Here is a 17739-nt window from a genome sequence, read left to right on the forward strand (position 1 = left end):
CGATCCAAACATTGCACTTAGAAGTCGATTGGATTTCTCCAACAGCAGGATCTTCCTAAGAGACCTTGGAGCCTTATTTCCACGGATTTTATTGTGGATCTGCCACCCTCGGAAGGTTGTTCGTGCATCATGGTTACCGTCGACTGCTTCACCAAGATGGCTCATTTCACTCCCTTGGCTGGTCTTCCAACTGCCGCCGAGATGGCGGCTGTATTTGCCAGAGAAATATTTCGTTTGCATGGTACTCCGGACAAGATTATCTCCGACAGAGGTCCTCAGTATGCTTCAAGGTTCTGGAAGGAGCTTTGTGATAGACTGGGAATTGAACGTGCCTTGTTGTCAGGCTTCCACCCGCAGACTAACGGGCAGAAAGAAAGGACCAATGCCACACTGGAGCAGTATCTTAGGTGCTTCACGAATGCCCAACAGGATAATTGGATTAGTCTGCTGGCCACCGCAGAATTTGCCTATAACAATGCCGAGCACAGTGCCACTGGTCTCAGTCATTTTTTTTGTTCCTATGGTTTCCATCCCAGCTTTACTCCTTCTCTCTCCTTTCCCCCTTTTACCACTCCATCTGTGGATGCACTACTTACCAGATTCTCGGAGGCCCACAAGTCGGCCGCCGGATGTTTGCGGGCAAGCAGTCTTCGGTATCGATCTTACTGTAATCTTAAGCACTTGCCCGTTCCGGCGTGGTGGAGGGGCACCAAGGTCTGGTTGTCTACTAGGTATCTGCCTCGCTGGCTTCAACCCTCTAAGCTGTCTCCCCGTTTCCTGGGTCCTTTTCCTATACTTCGCCGGATCAACCCGGTGGCCTTCTGCCTCCTGTTGCCCAAGCACATGCACCGTCTCCATCCTGTTTTCCATTCCTCTCTCCTGAGGGAATGCAAGGGAGATCCCTATCATCGCCCTTTGCCACGGGATCCGGTCCCCGCTGTGGTTCCTTCCGATGAGTATGAGGTGGCCTCCGTTCGTGACTCCCGCTATCGGCGGGGTCGCTTGGAATATTTGATCCATTGGAGGGGGTATCCTCACTCGGAGGACTCCTGGGAACCGGTGTCTCATGTGCACGCTCCGGCGTTGGTTCAACGATTTCACCGCCTGTTCCCGGGTAGGCCGGGGGGGTGTCCCTTGGAGGGGGGCATACTGTCATGCCGCCGTCTTTTGGTGGTCGCTGGCGGCTATGGAAGGCTTGGCGTTGGCGGCGCCATTAGAATGTCCCGTGTTTTTCTTTCACTTCCTGGTTTGACGGTCTAGTCTTTTCCCTTGTTTTCTCCCTTCCGTATTTAGCCACGCCCTTCTCTGGGCTCTGTGCATTGCAACTTTGTTTCCTTTCGCTTTGTTGCCGTGCTACTCCTTACCTTTGTTCCGTACCTGTTGTTTTTCTGCTGTTCCTCGCGCAGATTTTCCCTCCGTGCTAACTCCTCCTCCCTTCTCCTTCTCTGATTTCCCTTTCCTTACGGTTCCCGCACCGTATTGGGTCTCTCCCCTCCTTCTTTTTTCCCGGACCGCTTCCCTGGTCCCTGTCGGTTCTTCCTTTACAGTCCTTTTGCGGTGCCTGTTTTTTCACAAGTCCTTTGCACTGCCTCTTGCTCATTACCAGCTTTTCCGCAATCCGGACCTCTCCGGTCCTCAGCTGCATAGTCGAACTTGTACCTTCATCTCCGAGGTTACCTGCTGCTCCTGCTCGTCTTACCTGCAATTCCGGACGACATTTGTCATCGCTTCCTGAACGGAATCAGTTCCAGCAACATCCGTAGAGAGGTTTTTTTAAGCGGCTGCTTTTTTCCTCTCGTATTGGTTCCTGCGGGACGGGAGCCGGCTGCTTCCCTGTTTATCAGGGAATCAGGGTGGCTCCTTCCCGCGGACGGCCGTATCTCTTCACAAAGAAAAAAAGACCCAAGAACAAGACCTCCAGACGAGAACCCTTCTCTGAAGAGACAGGTGAGGAGAAAGGGGAGGTGGACATTGATATATCAGATATAGAAGATAATCCGCTTGCTCCTATCAAACGTGACAATCATAGGTTACCTTAAAGGAGCACGGATGCTAAAGTCCATACCTTAACGTTGAGCTGTTTAAGCGCAGGGCGATAGGAGAGAAATTCCTTCCTACGTTGAGCAGTCCTTTTGGCTACATCCTGTGAGATGAAGATTCTGTGTCCATGCCAGAAAAGAGAATTGTTCTCTTTGGTTTTTGCTATAATGAGCTGTAGTTGGGTATATTCCAGTAAACAGAAAATCATAGTACGTGAAGAGCGTTGTAATGGTGTTGAACTTCTGGCAGGGCCAATGCGGTGAGCACGTTGTATATTGAGGGGGATTTCTTTAGGTATATGTAATACCGCTGACAGTAGATTTTGAAGAAAGAGATAGCTTCCTTTCAGGGAAGCCCTGTAATGCAAAGGTTGTTACGCCTACTCCTGTTTTCCAAATCTTCATTATGTTTTTGTAGGTCTTTAACCGATTTCTCCATCAGCACCACTTTAGGGGAAATATCTTCTGCAAGGCCAATTCTGTTTTCCACTTCTGCCATTCTTGTTTCAAAGACATTCCATCTTTCATCCAATTGTTGTAATTTCTGGTTGGTAGTTTCTATGAAAGGTTTAAGAGACCTAATTTCTTGTAATATGGTCTCTATCACAGGGTCTAGAGGTGCCGGCAGTGGAGGTGACTCGCTTTTTAATCTTTTATTAGTAGTAGCCACTGCTTGCATTTCTTTTGAAGTTATAAGTCGTTTTTGGTTACTTTTCCCAGAAGCCATGCTCACGTAAAAAAGAAACAATCTGAAAAAAAAATACCACAAGGATATCAGTCAAGTCAAAAAAGAGTCAAATTTTGAGGTAAGTAGCACAATAATTCCAGAGTAATGATGTATTGGAACTGTGATATGTTAGAAGAAAGCTACACCAAAGTACCCTGGTTATCCAAAAGAAGAGCTTATATTCAGAAAAATGTATGCAATAAACTATAATTGTGCTGTAATATAAAGCGTGTCTCTTCAAAATACCTGAGAAGTTCTGTTTATATAGCTTTATACTGCCAACATCCACTAGATGGCGCTGTTCGCGCTTCTTGTAGCCTCCTAGGCCTGAGCCGGCAGATTGCGTAATACTAACGCCGAAGGCTTCCTCACACGTGACGGGTTCTGGAAGTCAGCTGTCAACGGAGTTCTGGAAGGTCGCCTTGGAGCTCCGTGAGGCACTGGAACTGAAGAAAAAGGGACGGGAAGTCAGGTCTGGACTTACTGACACCGTCGCAATGCGAAAGGTACAGAAAAAAGAAAATAAAGTAAGCTACAAGGAATTATATTTATATAGTGAGCCTGAGCTGTGCACTTAAGCCGCCATCTCTCACGGCGCCAAGCCACACACCCCTCCTTGCTCTTTCTAACCTCTCCCTCTTACCTCTCTTTCTCCAACACCACTTTCCTCCACTGATGCCTTCCAAAAATGTTTATTCCTGCCGCACAATATTACTTGTTTCTTCTTTCTAAATGGTACCCCTCACTCTCCTCTCCAAAGTGGTACCCCTCTGTCTCTGCTCCCAGTTTCTCTCTCTCCCTCTAACAAGCCAGGACCTCCCTCCTGCTCTACACAACGATCAGCCCCTCTATTAACACCTGTGCATCATGAAGCAAGACACAGACAACAGACAAAGTTCAAACAAAAGGTGTTTATTAAGTTAAATGTCAGGATGTTTGAAGGCCTAACTTGCCCTAGGTGGGATTTCCCTACATGAACACAACTAAGGAAAGTCTGAATCAAAGAGTTCAACTTAAAAGTCTGTCTGTGCCCAAAACCATTGCTTACCCTCACAACTAAAGCTAAACAATGTGTAGGGATGTCAATAATAAAAGTAATGGTGATCAACAGAAGGTTCTGAACTTCTTGCAGCTCTTAGCTTCTTCGGCTTCCCCTTCCTCAAGTTCCAAGTAACAAAGTTCAAAAGCAAAAGTGTCTTGAGACCTCATTCTCAAGACAGGATTCACAATTCCTTGAGTCTCATGGTGCCCTTCCCCAAGACTCTAGTTTACACAGTGTCTTTGGATACAATTCCTTGAGTTTCAGGGTGCCCTTCCCCAAGACTTTAGTTTACACAATGTCTTTGGATTCACACCGTTCCAGGATCACTGGTTGAGGCGCAGTTGTCTTCCATCACAGGCTGCTCAACCTGGATCCCTAGGTTTCTCAGCTCACACAGGTTTTCCAGGCGTGCCCTGGTGTACAGAGTTGTATTATTGTAGTCTCTCTTGGTTGGCCTCTTGGCTAATGTGCAATGTCCACACTCCTTTGGCTTCTCCTGATTAGCTTCGTGGCTCTGCCCCAAAGTGTCACAATCCTCTGGCCAGTCTTTGGCCTTGCCACACTGTAATTGTCCATAAAGTTCACTTTACGATAGTCTTCCTTGTGTCCCACCTTGCTAGAACACTTTTCCACACTTGCGCTCTTTCCTATGCGCTGTTTTCCCATGGGCACGTTCTCTTTGGCTGTCCTCTGCTTTGCCCATAAAAAATAGTTATTCAGTTCCATATTTAATAAGTGAAATGGCTAGGTTTCATTCAGTTCCCCACCCAACAAATATTCACTTTACTTATTTTCAAGCTTTTGAACTGGATAACCCAGCCCATTAAGATGAGTAGCAATTACCCTGGAGATGGATGGGGATGCAGATATTATTCATACATCAATAATTGAAACGACTCAGGTAGTTGGCAAAAGGATAACTGTTTTAATGTCAATCATCTAAAAACAGGCAGTACAACAAACATCAATGAACTCGATCGATCCTCTTACTCAACACATTTCATAAAAAACTGAGATTATATACTCAAAACTCGTCATCACTGCCACTAAACCTGCGTGTCACTAACTTCATCCTACGTGGCAAACTACAAAAACTTATGAGTATGGGTGATAGGCTCTTACTGATCATCTAAGTATATGATCCATACTAGTCTAAAAAAGTGAAACTGTGTGATTGGTTACTTAACATCGGGTGAGGCAACTAAGCCTTCCACTAAGAATGACCACTATGAACATCACTAAATGTACGATGTCCCATTGGTTACACAAGCTACAGGACCCTTAATTATGTGGTCCCCTACAATTGGTTGGCACTCTAACCTTCGTCAGTACTTTTCTACCTACTTCTGTCAGCACGCAAGCTGGCCATCCAGGTGCTGGTGAGCTCGTCTTAACCATATCTTTCCACCAATTAGCATATCAATCCATCATCACCTCAGTGGTCTACTGTCAATTAGGCTTTGAAGCTCAGCCTTGAGAGTGTTCTTAGCTCTGAGAAATTCAGGGAGTGAAGGCTCGCTCTGCCCTCATGCGTAGGTGGGAGCATTTTGTTTCGTCCAACTTCGTCCTTCCATGTGACTGGAGACCATGAAATCAAGCTTCTAGTGTCTTTAAAGTACAATTTCTTAATAGACCTCTGACGTCCTATTTGTTTTGTTCATGCCTTCTGAACAGGAGCTCTGTTCTTTCACACGATTTGTATCCAATGTCAGTTTGCTCCAGTCTTATAAGACGTTGGCTTCTTTGGCTCATCCAACTTTGCTTGAATCTCAGAAGGTGGTTTTTTAACTGTGACACACTAGAAATGAGACCTTCTTGCTGAAGTCCAGCACTGCTATAATGCGTAGTGGAAGCATCCATCCTTTACTTGTTCATTTACATATATGTATATACTGGTGCTTGACGCAATCTATTCACTATAAAGCTAGCCTCAAGATGACTTTGTCTGCTTGCGTTTCTGTTGCATCTGTACACGTGTAAAATAGCTCGATGACTTTATTAGTTCTGTGGCATAAGCTACTTCACCTCGATCCCAAGATGTCACTTATCCTCAATACTTTCTCGATGCCTTATAGAATATCTTCATTATCTTATGTCTCTACATCCTTTGCGTACATCAGCTCGACTCTGTGTGACGTCACCATTCGTCTTTGCCATTTATTTACTGTGCTTCTTCAGGAATCTCATTTAAACGACCATCATATTTCCTCATATGCAGGTATGGTTTCCTCAATGGGAATCTTGCTTCTAGAATTCTCTTAGGTATCGGTATTCTTAAAGGCACTGCACGGTTTTCACACTCTGATTCCCAACATATAGGTAATATGGGCAAAAACATTGAGGTGGGGCTACTTGGCTTCTCCTCTACACTCCCCCCTCTGGGCGATTCATCAACCACTCTCTCATCATCCGTCACATCCAGGCTTCCTCTTCTGAAAAAGAGCTTCTTAGGGATCCATACCTTTATGACTCCTTTCAGGCAACCTGCTGATTTGACGTGCTCGTCCTTGTTCCATGTCATAAGCCTGCATTGTCCACTTGGACTGCAATAGATTCATCTTCCCACATATTTCTTATGGTTCCTTGGATACAGGAACTTTGTTCCCTCCGGTGCATGGATACTGGCCTTCACAAAGTCTCTGATTTCTTCATCAGTCAAGTCTTTGGCCTTCCATCCTTGCTCAACATCGATCATGATCTTCATCCCTGTGGCTTTCTTACATTGTGAGATTATCAACTTGATCACACCGAATCCAAGCAATAGCATTATTATCAGGGCTCCAAGGAACTTGAAAATGTCTGCAATCCACTGTGGGACCCAGGAAAAGAGTGATCCAAACCAACTGTCATCAACAATGTCTTTTACTTTGTCTATCATCTGGCCATGGAGTTTCATCAGCATGTCTATGGCCTCTGTCAGGGTTCCATTCTCATCCTCGTGAAAAGGTATGACTGTGCAACATGATTCTCTGGTTTTTGCACAAACACCTCCATCAATTGCTGTGATCATGTCCAAGACATATCTATTCTGGAGAGTCATCAGTCTTATGGCTCACATTTTTTCTTTGATTGTATTAAATCCTTTAATAGTCGTGTTGATTGTCTGTAGTAATTCCCATCTGGTAATCTGCAGCCATTTGGTATTTGCTCCAACCTGGATTCTCAGCATGAAGATCATTGTGAAAACTGATGAGGTCTGGCTGAACAGCCTGTGCTCATATGGAATAGCATTGAAAGCTTCTATAGATTTTGCTGAGAAATAGTTCTCTCTCTCTATTCATTCTTCTCATCAGCTTCACAGATCTCTTCTTCCTTAGGTGAGCATCTGCTTTGTGAAAACTATCAAGATTAAGGTCACTTTTCGGAATCACCAATGCTGGAACATGGACATTTACTATGGAGCAAAGTCCTCCCCAGTCTGCAGGCAATCTTATATTAGCTCTGGCTCCACACGCCCAATAGTGATCAATGATCACTGCAGTCCCAATGTTCATTCTTGGTGCATCAAAGATTTTGTCACAGTTCTGGTTCTCTCCAACCTTTCTTGTACCATTGTTTCTGAAACAAAACGTTGTCTTCTCCAAAAGGACTATCTGCAAGGGTCCTCCTCTGTCTTCGACCCAGGTCAGTAACTTGGCAGATTTTTCCATAAATCTGACATAAAACCTGTGCATTCCAAACAGTCGATTCAGGATGATCATACACCAACCATGCTCTACAGATAACTACTCCTTCTTCCCAGCCATCTGGTGATAATACTGATCCCCAAATCTGCATTTGGCCTCTGTACTTCCAGTGTCAGATATTTTCTTCAGTTTTACCTGGACTATCAAGTTTCTTGTTCACGTCCCATCTGATTCCAGCTCCTTTTATTCCTGGATTCTCATACCTGATCACATGATTCTTGGTGTGTTCTCTGTCTCTTGTCTTAGAGTCTTGTACATAGTCATCTTCATCTGGATCTGTCCATTCATTTGCCCATTTGAGATAGGCATCTCAGCCCATGAACTGGCCTCTCGTTCGGCAAAGTGCTATGTGGGAAAGACAATGTGCTGTCAGGACATCTACTTTGATGGCTATAAAGATCTTGGATTTTCCCAAGCTGTAAGGCAGGAGTGCACATACAAAGCATTCCTCCTTTAAGGTCCTTCTTCCCACTTCCTTCATATGCTGATACCATACCTTGTTTTTTGTACTCTGTTATGTTTAATATGAAGATTGTATTTACCCACTGTCTGTAACTACGCCATGATACCTCAGAGTCTGGGTGTATTATAAATTTAATAAATAAATAAAATAAAATAAATATATTGCTTCCCAGGTGAGCTGTACTGTGCAGGTAATCATTTAGCTCGAAATCATCCTCCTTGGTGTTTCTCTTAGGTCTCATTCTTCTCTCATGACCGTCTATAATTATTTCATGAAGTATGTCAGCATAACTCCTTCCAATTGGATCAATTATAGGAACATTTATCAGTGGACTAGGTACATCTATATGTGCTACCTGAGTAGGAGAAAGTTCAAAAAGTTTCATCTGCACACCTTGGGTCCAAGGCACATGTTTCTAGGCCGGGGGTGGCCATTAGAAAGCATTGGAAGGCACGTGCAATCATCTATGGGAGTGGTGAGGCGGGGCCACAAAGCAGAGCTAAAGAGAAGTGGCTAGGGCCAGACTATTTAAGCCTGCCCCACCCGCATGTTGATGCTTTGCGTTAATCTGCTGTATGCAGCGTAATGCTTACCGCCGTCTGAAGCTCTTACCTGACTCCAGCTCTGCATCTTCCGGTTCCAGCTTCACATCTTCGGCGCGCACCTACCTGATTCCAGCTGTACATCTTCAATGCGCACCTTACCTGGATCCAGCTATACCATCGCCCGGAGCTCATCCAACCTCGATCCGGCATCCGCAGCGCGCACCTTACCTGAAGCCAGCCATAACACCGCTTGAAGTACTATGTGCTTCATGCAGTATCTCCAGTGAGCACCTTACCTGTCTCCTCGAATCCATCTTCTGTTGGGAGCCTCTTCTTCACCTGTCGGAGTCTTCATTCAGGCAGAAGTCTTCTTCTCATCAGGCATCCCCGCGGTTCTTCCATCTCGCAGCCACAAACAGCTTCCAGGATAGCCGTTCTCCATTTTCTGATGCCAGGACATCCCTGCAAGAAATAAAGATAGCACAAGGTTAGAAACCGCATAAACATTTAACGCTTGGCTGCGCAACACCTAAACCTTGCGTTTCATTTAAAAACCCCACTTACCTTCTAGTGGGGTCTGCTCCATTCTTTTCTGACACCGCGTGGGTACGCTGTCAGCATGGCAACTCACCGTAGCCATCTTCAACACCTATTGGGGAAAAGAAAGACATTATTAAGGATACGGACAATAATCATTGGGAAAGACTTTACAGAAACATACGGGTAATAATCATTGTTGTCATCACTCACCTCCCACGAGGATTGGTCGCAGCCGGTCTGGGCCATTACGCATACGGGCCAGTGAAGCAACTGAGTCCGTCTATAGCGCCCCTGCTGAAGAAAAGCAGGACGGAGAGCTCATCTTTGCAAAATAACAGGTGAGAGCCTATGGGAAAACGCTTGCACATCTCATTCTGGCAGGAGCGGTTCGAGGGGGATCGCAATTCAGTCACAGCATTCTCACTGCCTCTTACCTTCCCCCAAGGGCATTCCCAGCAACCTGACCAGACCAAATCGCCGCAGCTGGGGGTAAAGCAAGATCCAGGGAGGCCAAATCCAGGGAGGGCTCCAACGTCCCCGCAGAGACCAGGTGAGCGTAACAGAATGCAAAGCCTCTACGAATCTCTGCCTCAGCGTTATGGAAACCTCTGAGACTGACCAGTTGGCCCAATTGTTGGGGCAACTGCAGGCTGAAGTGCATGCCTCCAGACAAGAGACTAATGCTCTAAGAAGGAATCTTATTGTCGCTCGGGAATGAACTGATGATCTGGCAACACAGATGCTTCAAACTCATGCAGGGCAAGTTCCTTTACCCGGGGTCGCACCAACCCCTTCGCCAGAGCCATCACCACCAGTCCAAGTGGTCCTCCCGAGGGCTGTGCCTTTGGCCCTGCCCAAACATTTTACCGGCGATCCCAACTAATATCCTATATTCATGAACCAGTGTGGTCTCCATTTCCTGTGCCACCCCGGGGCCTTTCCTAATGACAGTGTACTGGAGAGACCTCCGGCCGGCCCATAGAGTCGGGGTTTGCTCTGCAGTACTTTAAGACGAGATAGCTGCACCTTGAGATGGATGGGGGTGCAGGTTTTCTTACTCCAACACCAATCAATAAGGACAAGTCAATGGTTTGGCAAAGGGGAGTCCGTTTAATGACAAGTACAAAAAACGGTGAACCATGGAAATCAACAGTGATGCGATAGCCTGTCTCGCTTCAACTCCCTTGAACTTCATACAAAACATAATTTTTACACTAAAAACGCGTCATAATCTGACGTGTAACACTCAAAAGTTAACATGCAATTCTATTGGTTAGAAAAGGTAACTTTAATATAGGTGCTATATCTGTATATGGTAACGGAGTGAGGAGATTGAGTAAACACTGTCAGGTGGGTATCTAAGCCCTTCCTTCAAAAATGACTACTGTCGACGTCACTAAAAGTACAACGTCTCATTGGTTCTACTAACTATGGGACCCTAGATTATTTGGTCCATTGTGATTGGGTTGGCATCAACCCATGCATAAATCTCCACTTTGCTTAGCAGCATGCAGAACGGTCAACCAGGTGCAGGGTGTTCCCCAATTCACCCTTCCTTCCTTCAATCAATCAATCATCACTTTATGGGCTATGTGTCAATTAGTTCACTGTGATTGGCCTCAACACTGCATCTTCTTGTCTCTGAAAAGTTCTGATATCTTTGTCTGGGCGGATGCCAAGCGTAGGTGTGAAACTGTGCCTCTTCTCGCTCGGCTGGTTACGTGCTAGCATAACATGGATTTACCTGATTTCTTTCAATTTGTGCATTTGATTTTCATTTCACCGCCACCTGCTTTCCTCTTCTTATCTCAATCCTTCAGTGGCAGGATATTATGTTCTTAGCTTCAATTAAAAGTAGCTACTGTTCATAGCTTCTATTGATATGACCTTGGCTTCCCTGGCACAAGCTGCCTCTGCCGAGTTTCGATTCAGCCTTTTTCCTTGTGTTACTAGAATATGAAACTTCTTGCATTTGGCCTATAATAACCTGGGTTGGTTCTGCTTTTCATGCAAAGTGGACTCGAACTTGTATAACATGCTTCATTTTGAGGTAGATTGTGTACAATGGCACTTGCCGCTCTATTCTTCTACTTAGCATGGCAAGCCGCACTGTTTTCTTAGCTTTCTTGCAGTTACAAGCATATGTACAGGCGTTAGCTGGTTGAATATCTTCATCCTGCTTACGGTTTAAGCTCCTTTGCCTTTTATCAATGTTCTCTTCTTTTAGTTTCATGATATCTTTATTCATAGTATCTCATCGCTTTGTGTCATCCTTGAATCATCATATCCTCTATGGGTGCGTTAGTCCAGACCCTCGTGACGTCACCATTCGTCTTCCATTAAGGATGTTTTGGTTTCTTCCTGTACAGTACTTAAGCAATCTTCATTTCGTTTCATTTGCTGGTAGGGTTTTCTTAGTGGATACCTTACTGTCCATGGGTGTCTGGTTATTGGTACTTCAATAGGTATTGTTCTTCTGATAGGTACTGGGCAGAGCCCTATTGCGGCTCTCTGCTGGTTTATCTGCTCCTCGTATGTCACATATTTTGGTGTGAATGTTCCTGGTACTTCAAAATGGGCGACTGGCGTGCAGGCCAGTCTGGACCAGCCGTTAAAGTAGGCACCCACAAAGGGACTTCCGAGGTAATTACGGTACCGCAATTTGTGGTACCGTAATTACCGCCTTCCCCAGTCCCATTGAGCCCTATGGGGCAAAAATGGGAATGGGGAAGGGCCAATGGTAAATGGGGAATTACCACCCCGCCAACCTTGAAATGGGGCGGTATTTCCCCATTTACCATTGGCGGACTCGTTACAATACCGGCAGCACCCATGGTGCTAATAGCGCCATTGGTTACCGCCGGTGTTGTAATGAGGGCCAGTGCTCAAACCTGTTATTCAGCTTCAGTTACAACCCAAAAGGAACCCACTTCGGCAGTACAGACATCAGGAACTGCCCTTGGGATCGTAGGGCAACTGCCTCCAGAGTATAGCGATTTTCAAGACTATTTCCACAAGGAACAGGCCAATGCGTTGCCTAGCTATATACTGCACTATCTGTCCATGCCTCACCTATGTCAATATTGGGTGCTATCACCACCACTGCCTGTCTATAACTGCTATCTAAATCGTTCTAGCATCACTATTTAATACCATGTACTGTGCTCACCTATGTCACTATTGGGTGCTATTACCCCCACTGCCTGTATATAACTGCTATTTTAAATTGTTCTAGCATCACTGTTTATTACCTTGTTCTGTGCCTTGCAACCTTGTACTAAGCGCCCCTATACTCCTGGGTCCGGAGCGCTATAGAAATAAAATAAACAAACAAACAAACCTCACAGGCCCTACGACTGTCAAATTGATCTGATCCCTGGAACACAACTTCCATGTAGTCGTATCTACGCCCTTACGGAAAAGGAAAACCAGCACCTATGCGAATACCTGGACCAATATCTAGCAAATGGGTTCCTTCACCCTTCCAAATTTCTGGTTTCCTCAGCTCTCTTCTTCGTCCCCAAGAAGGAGGGAGATCTGAGGACTTGCATAGACTACAGTGGGCTCAATAAAATCACTGTAAAAAAACTGGTATCCATTACCCCTGATTCCAGTACTTCTAGACCAAGTAAAAGGGGCAAAGATCTACACGAAACTGGACCTGCTGGGGGCCTATCACTTGGTTCGCGTTAAGGCTGGAGACGAATGGAAGACAGCCTTCCGCACCAAGTTTGGGCTATTCGAGTACACTGTCATGCCATTTGGGCTATGCAACGCTCCAGCAGCCTTTCAGTATTTTATGAAAGATGTACTAAGAGAACTATTGGATGTTTGCGCTATGGTCTACATAGACGATATCCTGATTTATTCCGGAACCTACGTAGAGCAGGTACATCACGTAAGCGCTGTCCTCGCTAAGTTACGTCAATACCATCTGTTTGCAAAACTTGAAAAATGCGCTTTTCACGTCACCCCGGTGGAATTCCTTGGATACATACTCAGTCCCCGGGACATTCAGATGGACAAACGCAAGGTGGAAGCAATTCTGCAATGGCCATCGCCTACTTCAATCAAGACGGTCCAGAGCTTCTTGGGTTTCGTGAACTTTTATAGGAAGTTCATTGCTGAGTTTTCAGAAGTAGTCCATCCAATTACATCATTGCTCAGGAAAAACCGTATCTTTCAATGGACCGAAGAAGCCAAAAAGGCTTTCCAGGAATTAAAAACACGATTCACCACAGCGCCAATACTCCGCCATCCAAATCCGGACCTCCCATTTCTGGTTGAAACAGACGCCTCCATGGGGGCGATATTGTCCCAGAGGGATCCAGGTACCAACCAATTACATCCAGTGGCCTTTTGGTCAAGGAAATTTTATCCTACAGAACTAAACTATGCAGTAACCGATAAGGAACTCCTTGCCATAAAAGCAGCCTTCAAAGAGTGGCAGCACCATCTTTTAGGAGCACGACATCCAGTCGCTGTACTTACTGACCATCGCAACCTGAACTTTCTACGGACAGCCAGGGCGCAAACAGCACGACATTTGCGATGGGCCCAGTTATTCTCAGAATACGATTTTACAGTCAGTTATCGTCCCGGAGTGAAGAATGGAAAAGCGGATGCGCTGTCACGGATCGGTTGGAATACTGAAAAAGAAGACGCTTATGCATCCCCTCTTCCTCAGCCCATCATACCTGAAGAGAAACTCATCGGACTAATTAGCGACCACCAGACCACACTGAAGACGCTGCATGAAGAAATCAAAGAAGCCTTGACCCCAATGCAAGTACAAACATGGGTCACACAAGGACCACTATGAACAATCTGCCATTTACCGAGGGCGCTTCTATTTGCCACACCATGAAATGCGAAAACTAATCACGGACACTTATCACAATGCTCTTACAGCAGGTCATCCTGGCAAAGCCAAAACCATGGCAAAGATTCAGCGACATTTCTGGTGGCCATACCTGGCGGAAAGACATTGTGCAACATGTAAAGTCCTGCGATGTTTGTGCTAGAAGAAAAGCATCCAGAACCAAGCCTCAAGGATTGCTTAGGCCTTTGTCAATTCCACCAACTCCATGGCACACAATATCTTTAGACTTTATCACAGACCTACCCTCCTGTGGAGGTTACAATACCATACTGGTTGTAGTGGACCTCTTAACTAAAATGGCACACTTCATCGCTCTGAAAGGGATACGTAAAGCAGGACAGTTAGCTCAAACCTTCCTGACTAACATTGTCAGGTCACACAGATTCCCTTCTGTGGTAATTTTGACCGGGGAAGCCAGATTGTGTCCAAGTTTTGGAGGGCTTGCTGTGCTAAGGCTCAAATCGAAATCTGTCTATCCATTAGCCACCATCCACAGACTGCTGGACAGACCGAAAGGATAAATCAGTCACTCGAGCAGTACTTTTGGTTCATGCTTGCCCAAACAGATCAGAACTGGAAGGAGTTACTATGGGCAGCGGAATATGCATATAACAACACAGTCCATAGTTCCACCGGCATATCTCCTTTTTTTTTCTTATATGGGCGGGATCCACAATCTTCAACCTCGGATCCACCAGAGGCCTTGGACCTGCCAGCCGTGAGCACCCTGCATACTAACATTAAAGAAACCTTGAAAAGGGCTAAGCAAGCTCTCCAGGAGGCCAAAACAAACCAGAAACGCTTTGCAGACAGGAAAAGAACACCTGAACCTCAGTACCAGATCGGAGACAAGGTATGGCTGTCTACAAAGCATATACAGATAAAGGAACCCAGGAAATTCCACCCAAAATACATCGGTCCATACTCGATAAAGAATAGTGTTAACCCTGTGGCCATGGAACTGGATTTACCACCTGTACTCCGTATACATCCAGTATTTCATGTCTCATTGTTGAAACCGGTCCATCCAGGAACCCGAGACACTCTTGAAAGGCCTCCACCTATAGTAGTGCAGGAGGGGGAAGCTGAATACGAAGTCAGAAGAATTCTGGACTCTAAAATTGTCCGAAAGAAACTTTATTACCTGGTGGACTGGAAAGGCTATGGGGTACTGGATCGGACTTGGGAACCAGTGGAACATTTGCATGCACCTCGCCTGGTGTCTCGTTACCATAAAGAACATCCGGAACGACCCGGCCCGGGAGTGGCTCTCCTTGGGGGGGGCTTTGAGGGGGAGTGCTGTCATGATTCCGGGAACCCCTAAGGCTCAGAGAGGCACCTGGACCGGGAAACTGGCTGTCTGGTGCAGACACAGGCTTATGTATGCCTTTAGCCCCTTCCAAGATGGCCCCCAGGCTGAACCAGGCAGTGACATTCAACATGGCCCCTAGAGGGCCACTGTGTTAGTTTCTATGGGGGTCTAGTGGTTCTGGGTGGGCCCAGGGCTATATAAACCCCGCCCTAGGCCACACCCAGTGCTTAACGTTTTCTTCGGCTGCCAGTGTGACGCTTGCCTGTCACGGTCCTGTTTCATTCTGCACGTTGGATCAAGATTTGAACTCCCGATCAGCACGACGTGTCAAGGCATCGCGTTTACAGATCTGCACTACGTGGGAAGCCAGAGTCTTCACTACGCGGGTCAAGATCTGCTACTTACCTGAATGCGGGTCGCGGAACTCTTCTGACTTCTTCTGCAAATCTTCTGACTTCTTCTGCAAAGCCCGCTCTGCAACGCCCGCTGGATTCCACCCGCGCGACAGAGTTCTGCAACCTCCGCACCTGAAGAAGGAAGACAAAAAGACATATGGTAAGTGGCGGTCTTGTCAAATAACCCCACCCGCCACCCTCGCAATATCTTACCTGGACAATATATATCAGCAGCAGTGACCGTCTTCTCCCACGCCAACCTCTTCTATCTGCATACCAACCCTAGGAAGAAAGCAGAGAATAGAGTAAGGCAGCGCATTAGCAGACACAAGGACATATTACCCACTAGCTAGTGGAGAGGTGCCTATAACTAAATAAAATAAAACAACTGAAGGCGGATTGGGGTTCGCAGCAGGCCTGGGCGCCTATTTCATTAGTGAAGCAACTGGTAAACCGCCACGCCTCAGTGAAGGAACTGAAGGCGAGTGTACCGGGGGAACTAACTAATACTCAGTGAAGGAACTGAGCAGGACTGGTACTAGCTCAGTGAGGAAACCAGGCTAAAGCATCAACATCAGTAAAGAGACTCAGAGACTTGGTGCAACACGCCTTGGAGGCATAACATAAGAGTGATCCAGATCCTGTACCTCCAGGCCACTCCTGCCCCTCTGACCGCTGGGTGAGCTCACCTGCAGCGAGCAGAGTGGAGGGAGGGTTTTGGGCATCATCAGAAGGCGTTTACAGACCGGACCAGAGTTTTCCGACAGACCATACCAGGCACTCCTGCAGGGCCCCAGAGGTAAGCGTTACACTCAGATTGCTACAACCGCCTGCTGGGAAGACTTGAAGGCTGATCTACAATCTCAAATGGATCAATCAGCCCAACAAGAATGGTTGAGTAAAGGAGATCAGTACTCCATCAAAGACAACTTACCTTATTTTCAAGGAAGACTATATGTCGAAGACAAGCAAATGCAAAAAAAATAATATCCAACTACCACGAGTCATTAGTGGAAGGATATCCAGGAATAGCAAAGACTCGGGCCAAGATCCAAAAGAACTATTGGTGGCCCACCTGGAGAAAGTATGTTACCCAGTTTATTACAACCTGCAGAGTTTGCGTATAACATAAATCCCAGAAGTCACATCCTGCAGGATTATTGCGTCCATTAACAGTACCTCCAGCACCATGGCATACATTATCTATGGACTTCACTACCGATCTACCACCCTGTGAAGGGTTTAACACAATCCTGGTCGTAGTGGATCTATTTTAAAAAATGGCACATTTTATTCCTCTAAAAGGACTTCCCACTGCTGCTACTCTGGCCACGGTATTCTTGGAACAGATTGTCAGATTACACGGTTTTCCATCCGTATTGGTTTCGGACCGAGGAAGGCAATTCGTCTCAGCCTTCTGAAATAGATGTTGAAAGATCGCCAAAATTGACCTACGGTTGTCCACAAGTCACCATCCCCAAACCGATGGTCAAACGGAAAGGACCAACCAGACTCTCGAGCAATACCTGAGATGTATGTTGCAGCAGACAGAAGGATCTTGGAAAAACATTCTCTGGCTAACTGAATTTGCTTACAATAACTCTATTCATACCAGCACCGGATAGACACTATTGAACACAATGAATGGTCGGCATCCTAGGACATCTTCCTTTGATCCGCTGGACGAATTAGAAATGCCTGCAATCACTTCCTTACATAACATCATCACCCAGTCGCTTAAAGAAGCTACCGAAAATTTAAACCGAGCCAAGGAACATCAAAAAAGGTTTGCGGAAAGACACAGGAAGGAAGCCTGCAGTATCAAGTTGGGGATAAAGTTTGGTTGGCGTCCAAAAACATTCCATTGAAGGGACTGCAGGCCTTTCATCCAAGATATCTCGGACACTGCCCCATCAAAGCCATCATTAATCCAGCTGGCATGAATTTGGAGTTAGCAGTCAACATGCGGATTCATCCAGTGTTCCATGTTTCCCTTCTAAAACCAATGAAACCTGAAACTCGGATTTCGGCACCACCTGAGCCATAGATCATAGAGGGGGAACCAGAATATGAAGTTAAGAAAATTTTGGACTCCAAGATAGTACGAT

At 46.0% G+C, this 17739-nt stretch overlaps 1 protein-coding gene across 1 annotated transcript in view; it reads right to left on the reverse strand.

Moving 5' to 3' along the window:
- Positions 1-13947: 13947 nt before the first annotated feature.
- LOC138567879 (general transcription factor II-I repeat domain-containing protein 2A-like) overlaps positions 13948-17739 on the reverse strand; it is a 62342-nt gene continuing 58550 nt past the window's right edge. Inside the window, exons 6-7 of the mRNA XM_069646373.1 lie at positions 15642-15763; positions 13948-14015 (exon numbers count right to left, since the gene is read on the reverse strand). Coding sequence (XP_069502474.1) covers positions 13948-14015; positions 15642-15763 — 190 coding nt within the window. The remainder of the gene's footprint in view (positions 14016-15641; positions 15764-17739) is intronic.

This window comes from Ambystoma mexicanum, chromosome 2p (genome assembly GCF_040938575.1).
Source record: "Ambystoma mexicanum isolate Mex_15411 chromosome 2p, UKY_AmexF1_1, whole genome shotgun sequence".
Taxonomy (NCBI): domain Eukaryota; kingdom Metazoa; phylum Chordata; class Amphibia; order Caudata; family Ambystomatidae; genus Ambystoma; species Ambystoma mexicanum.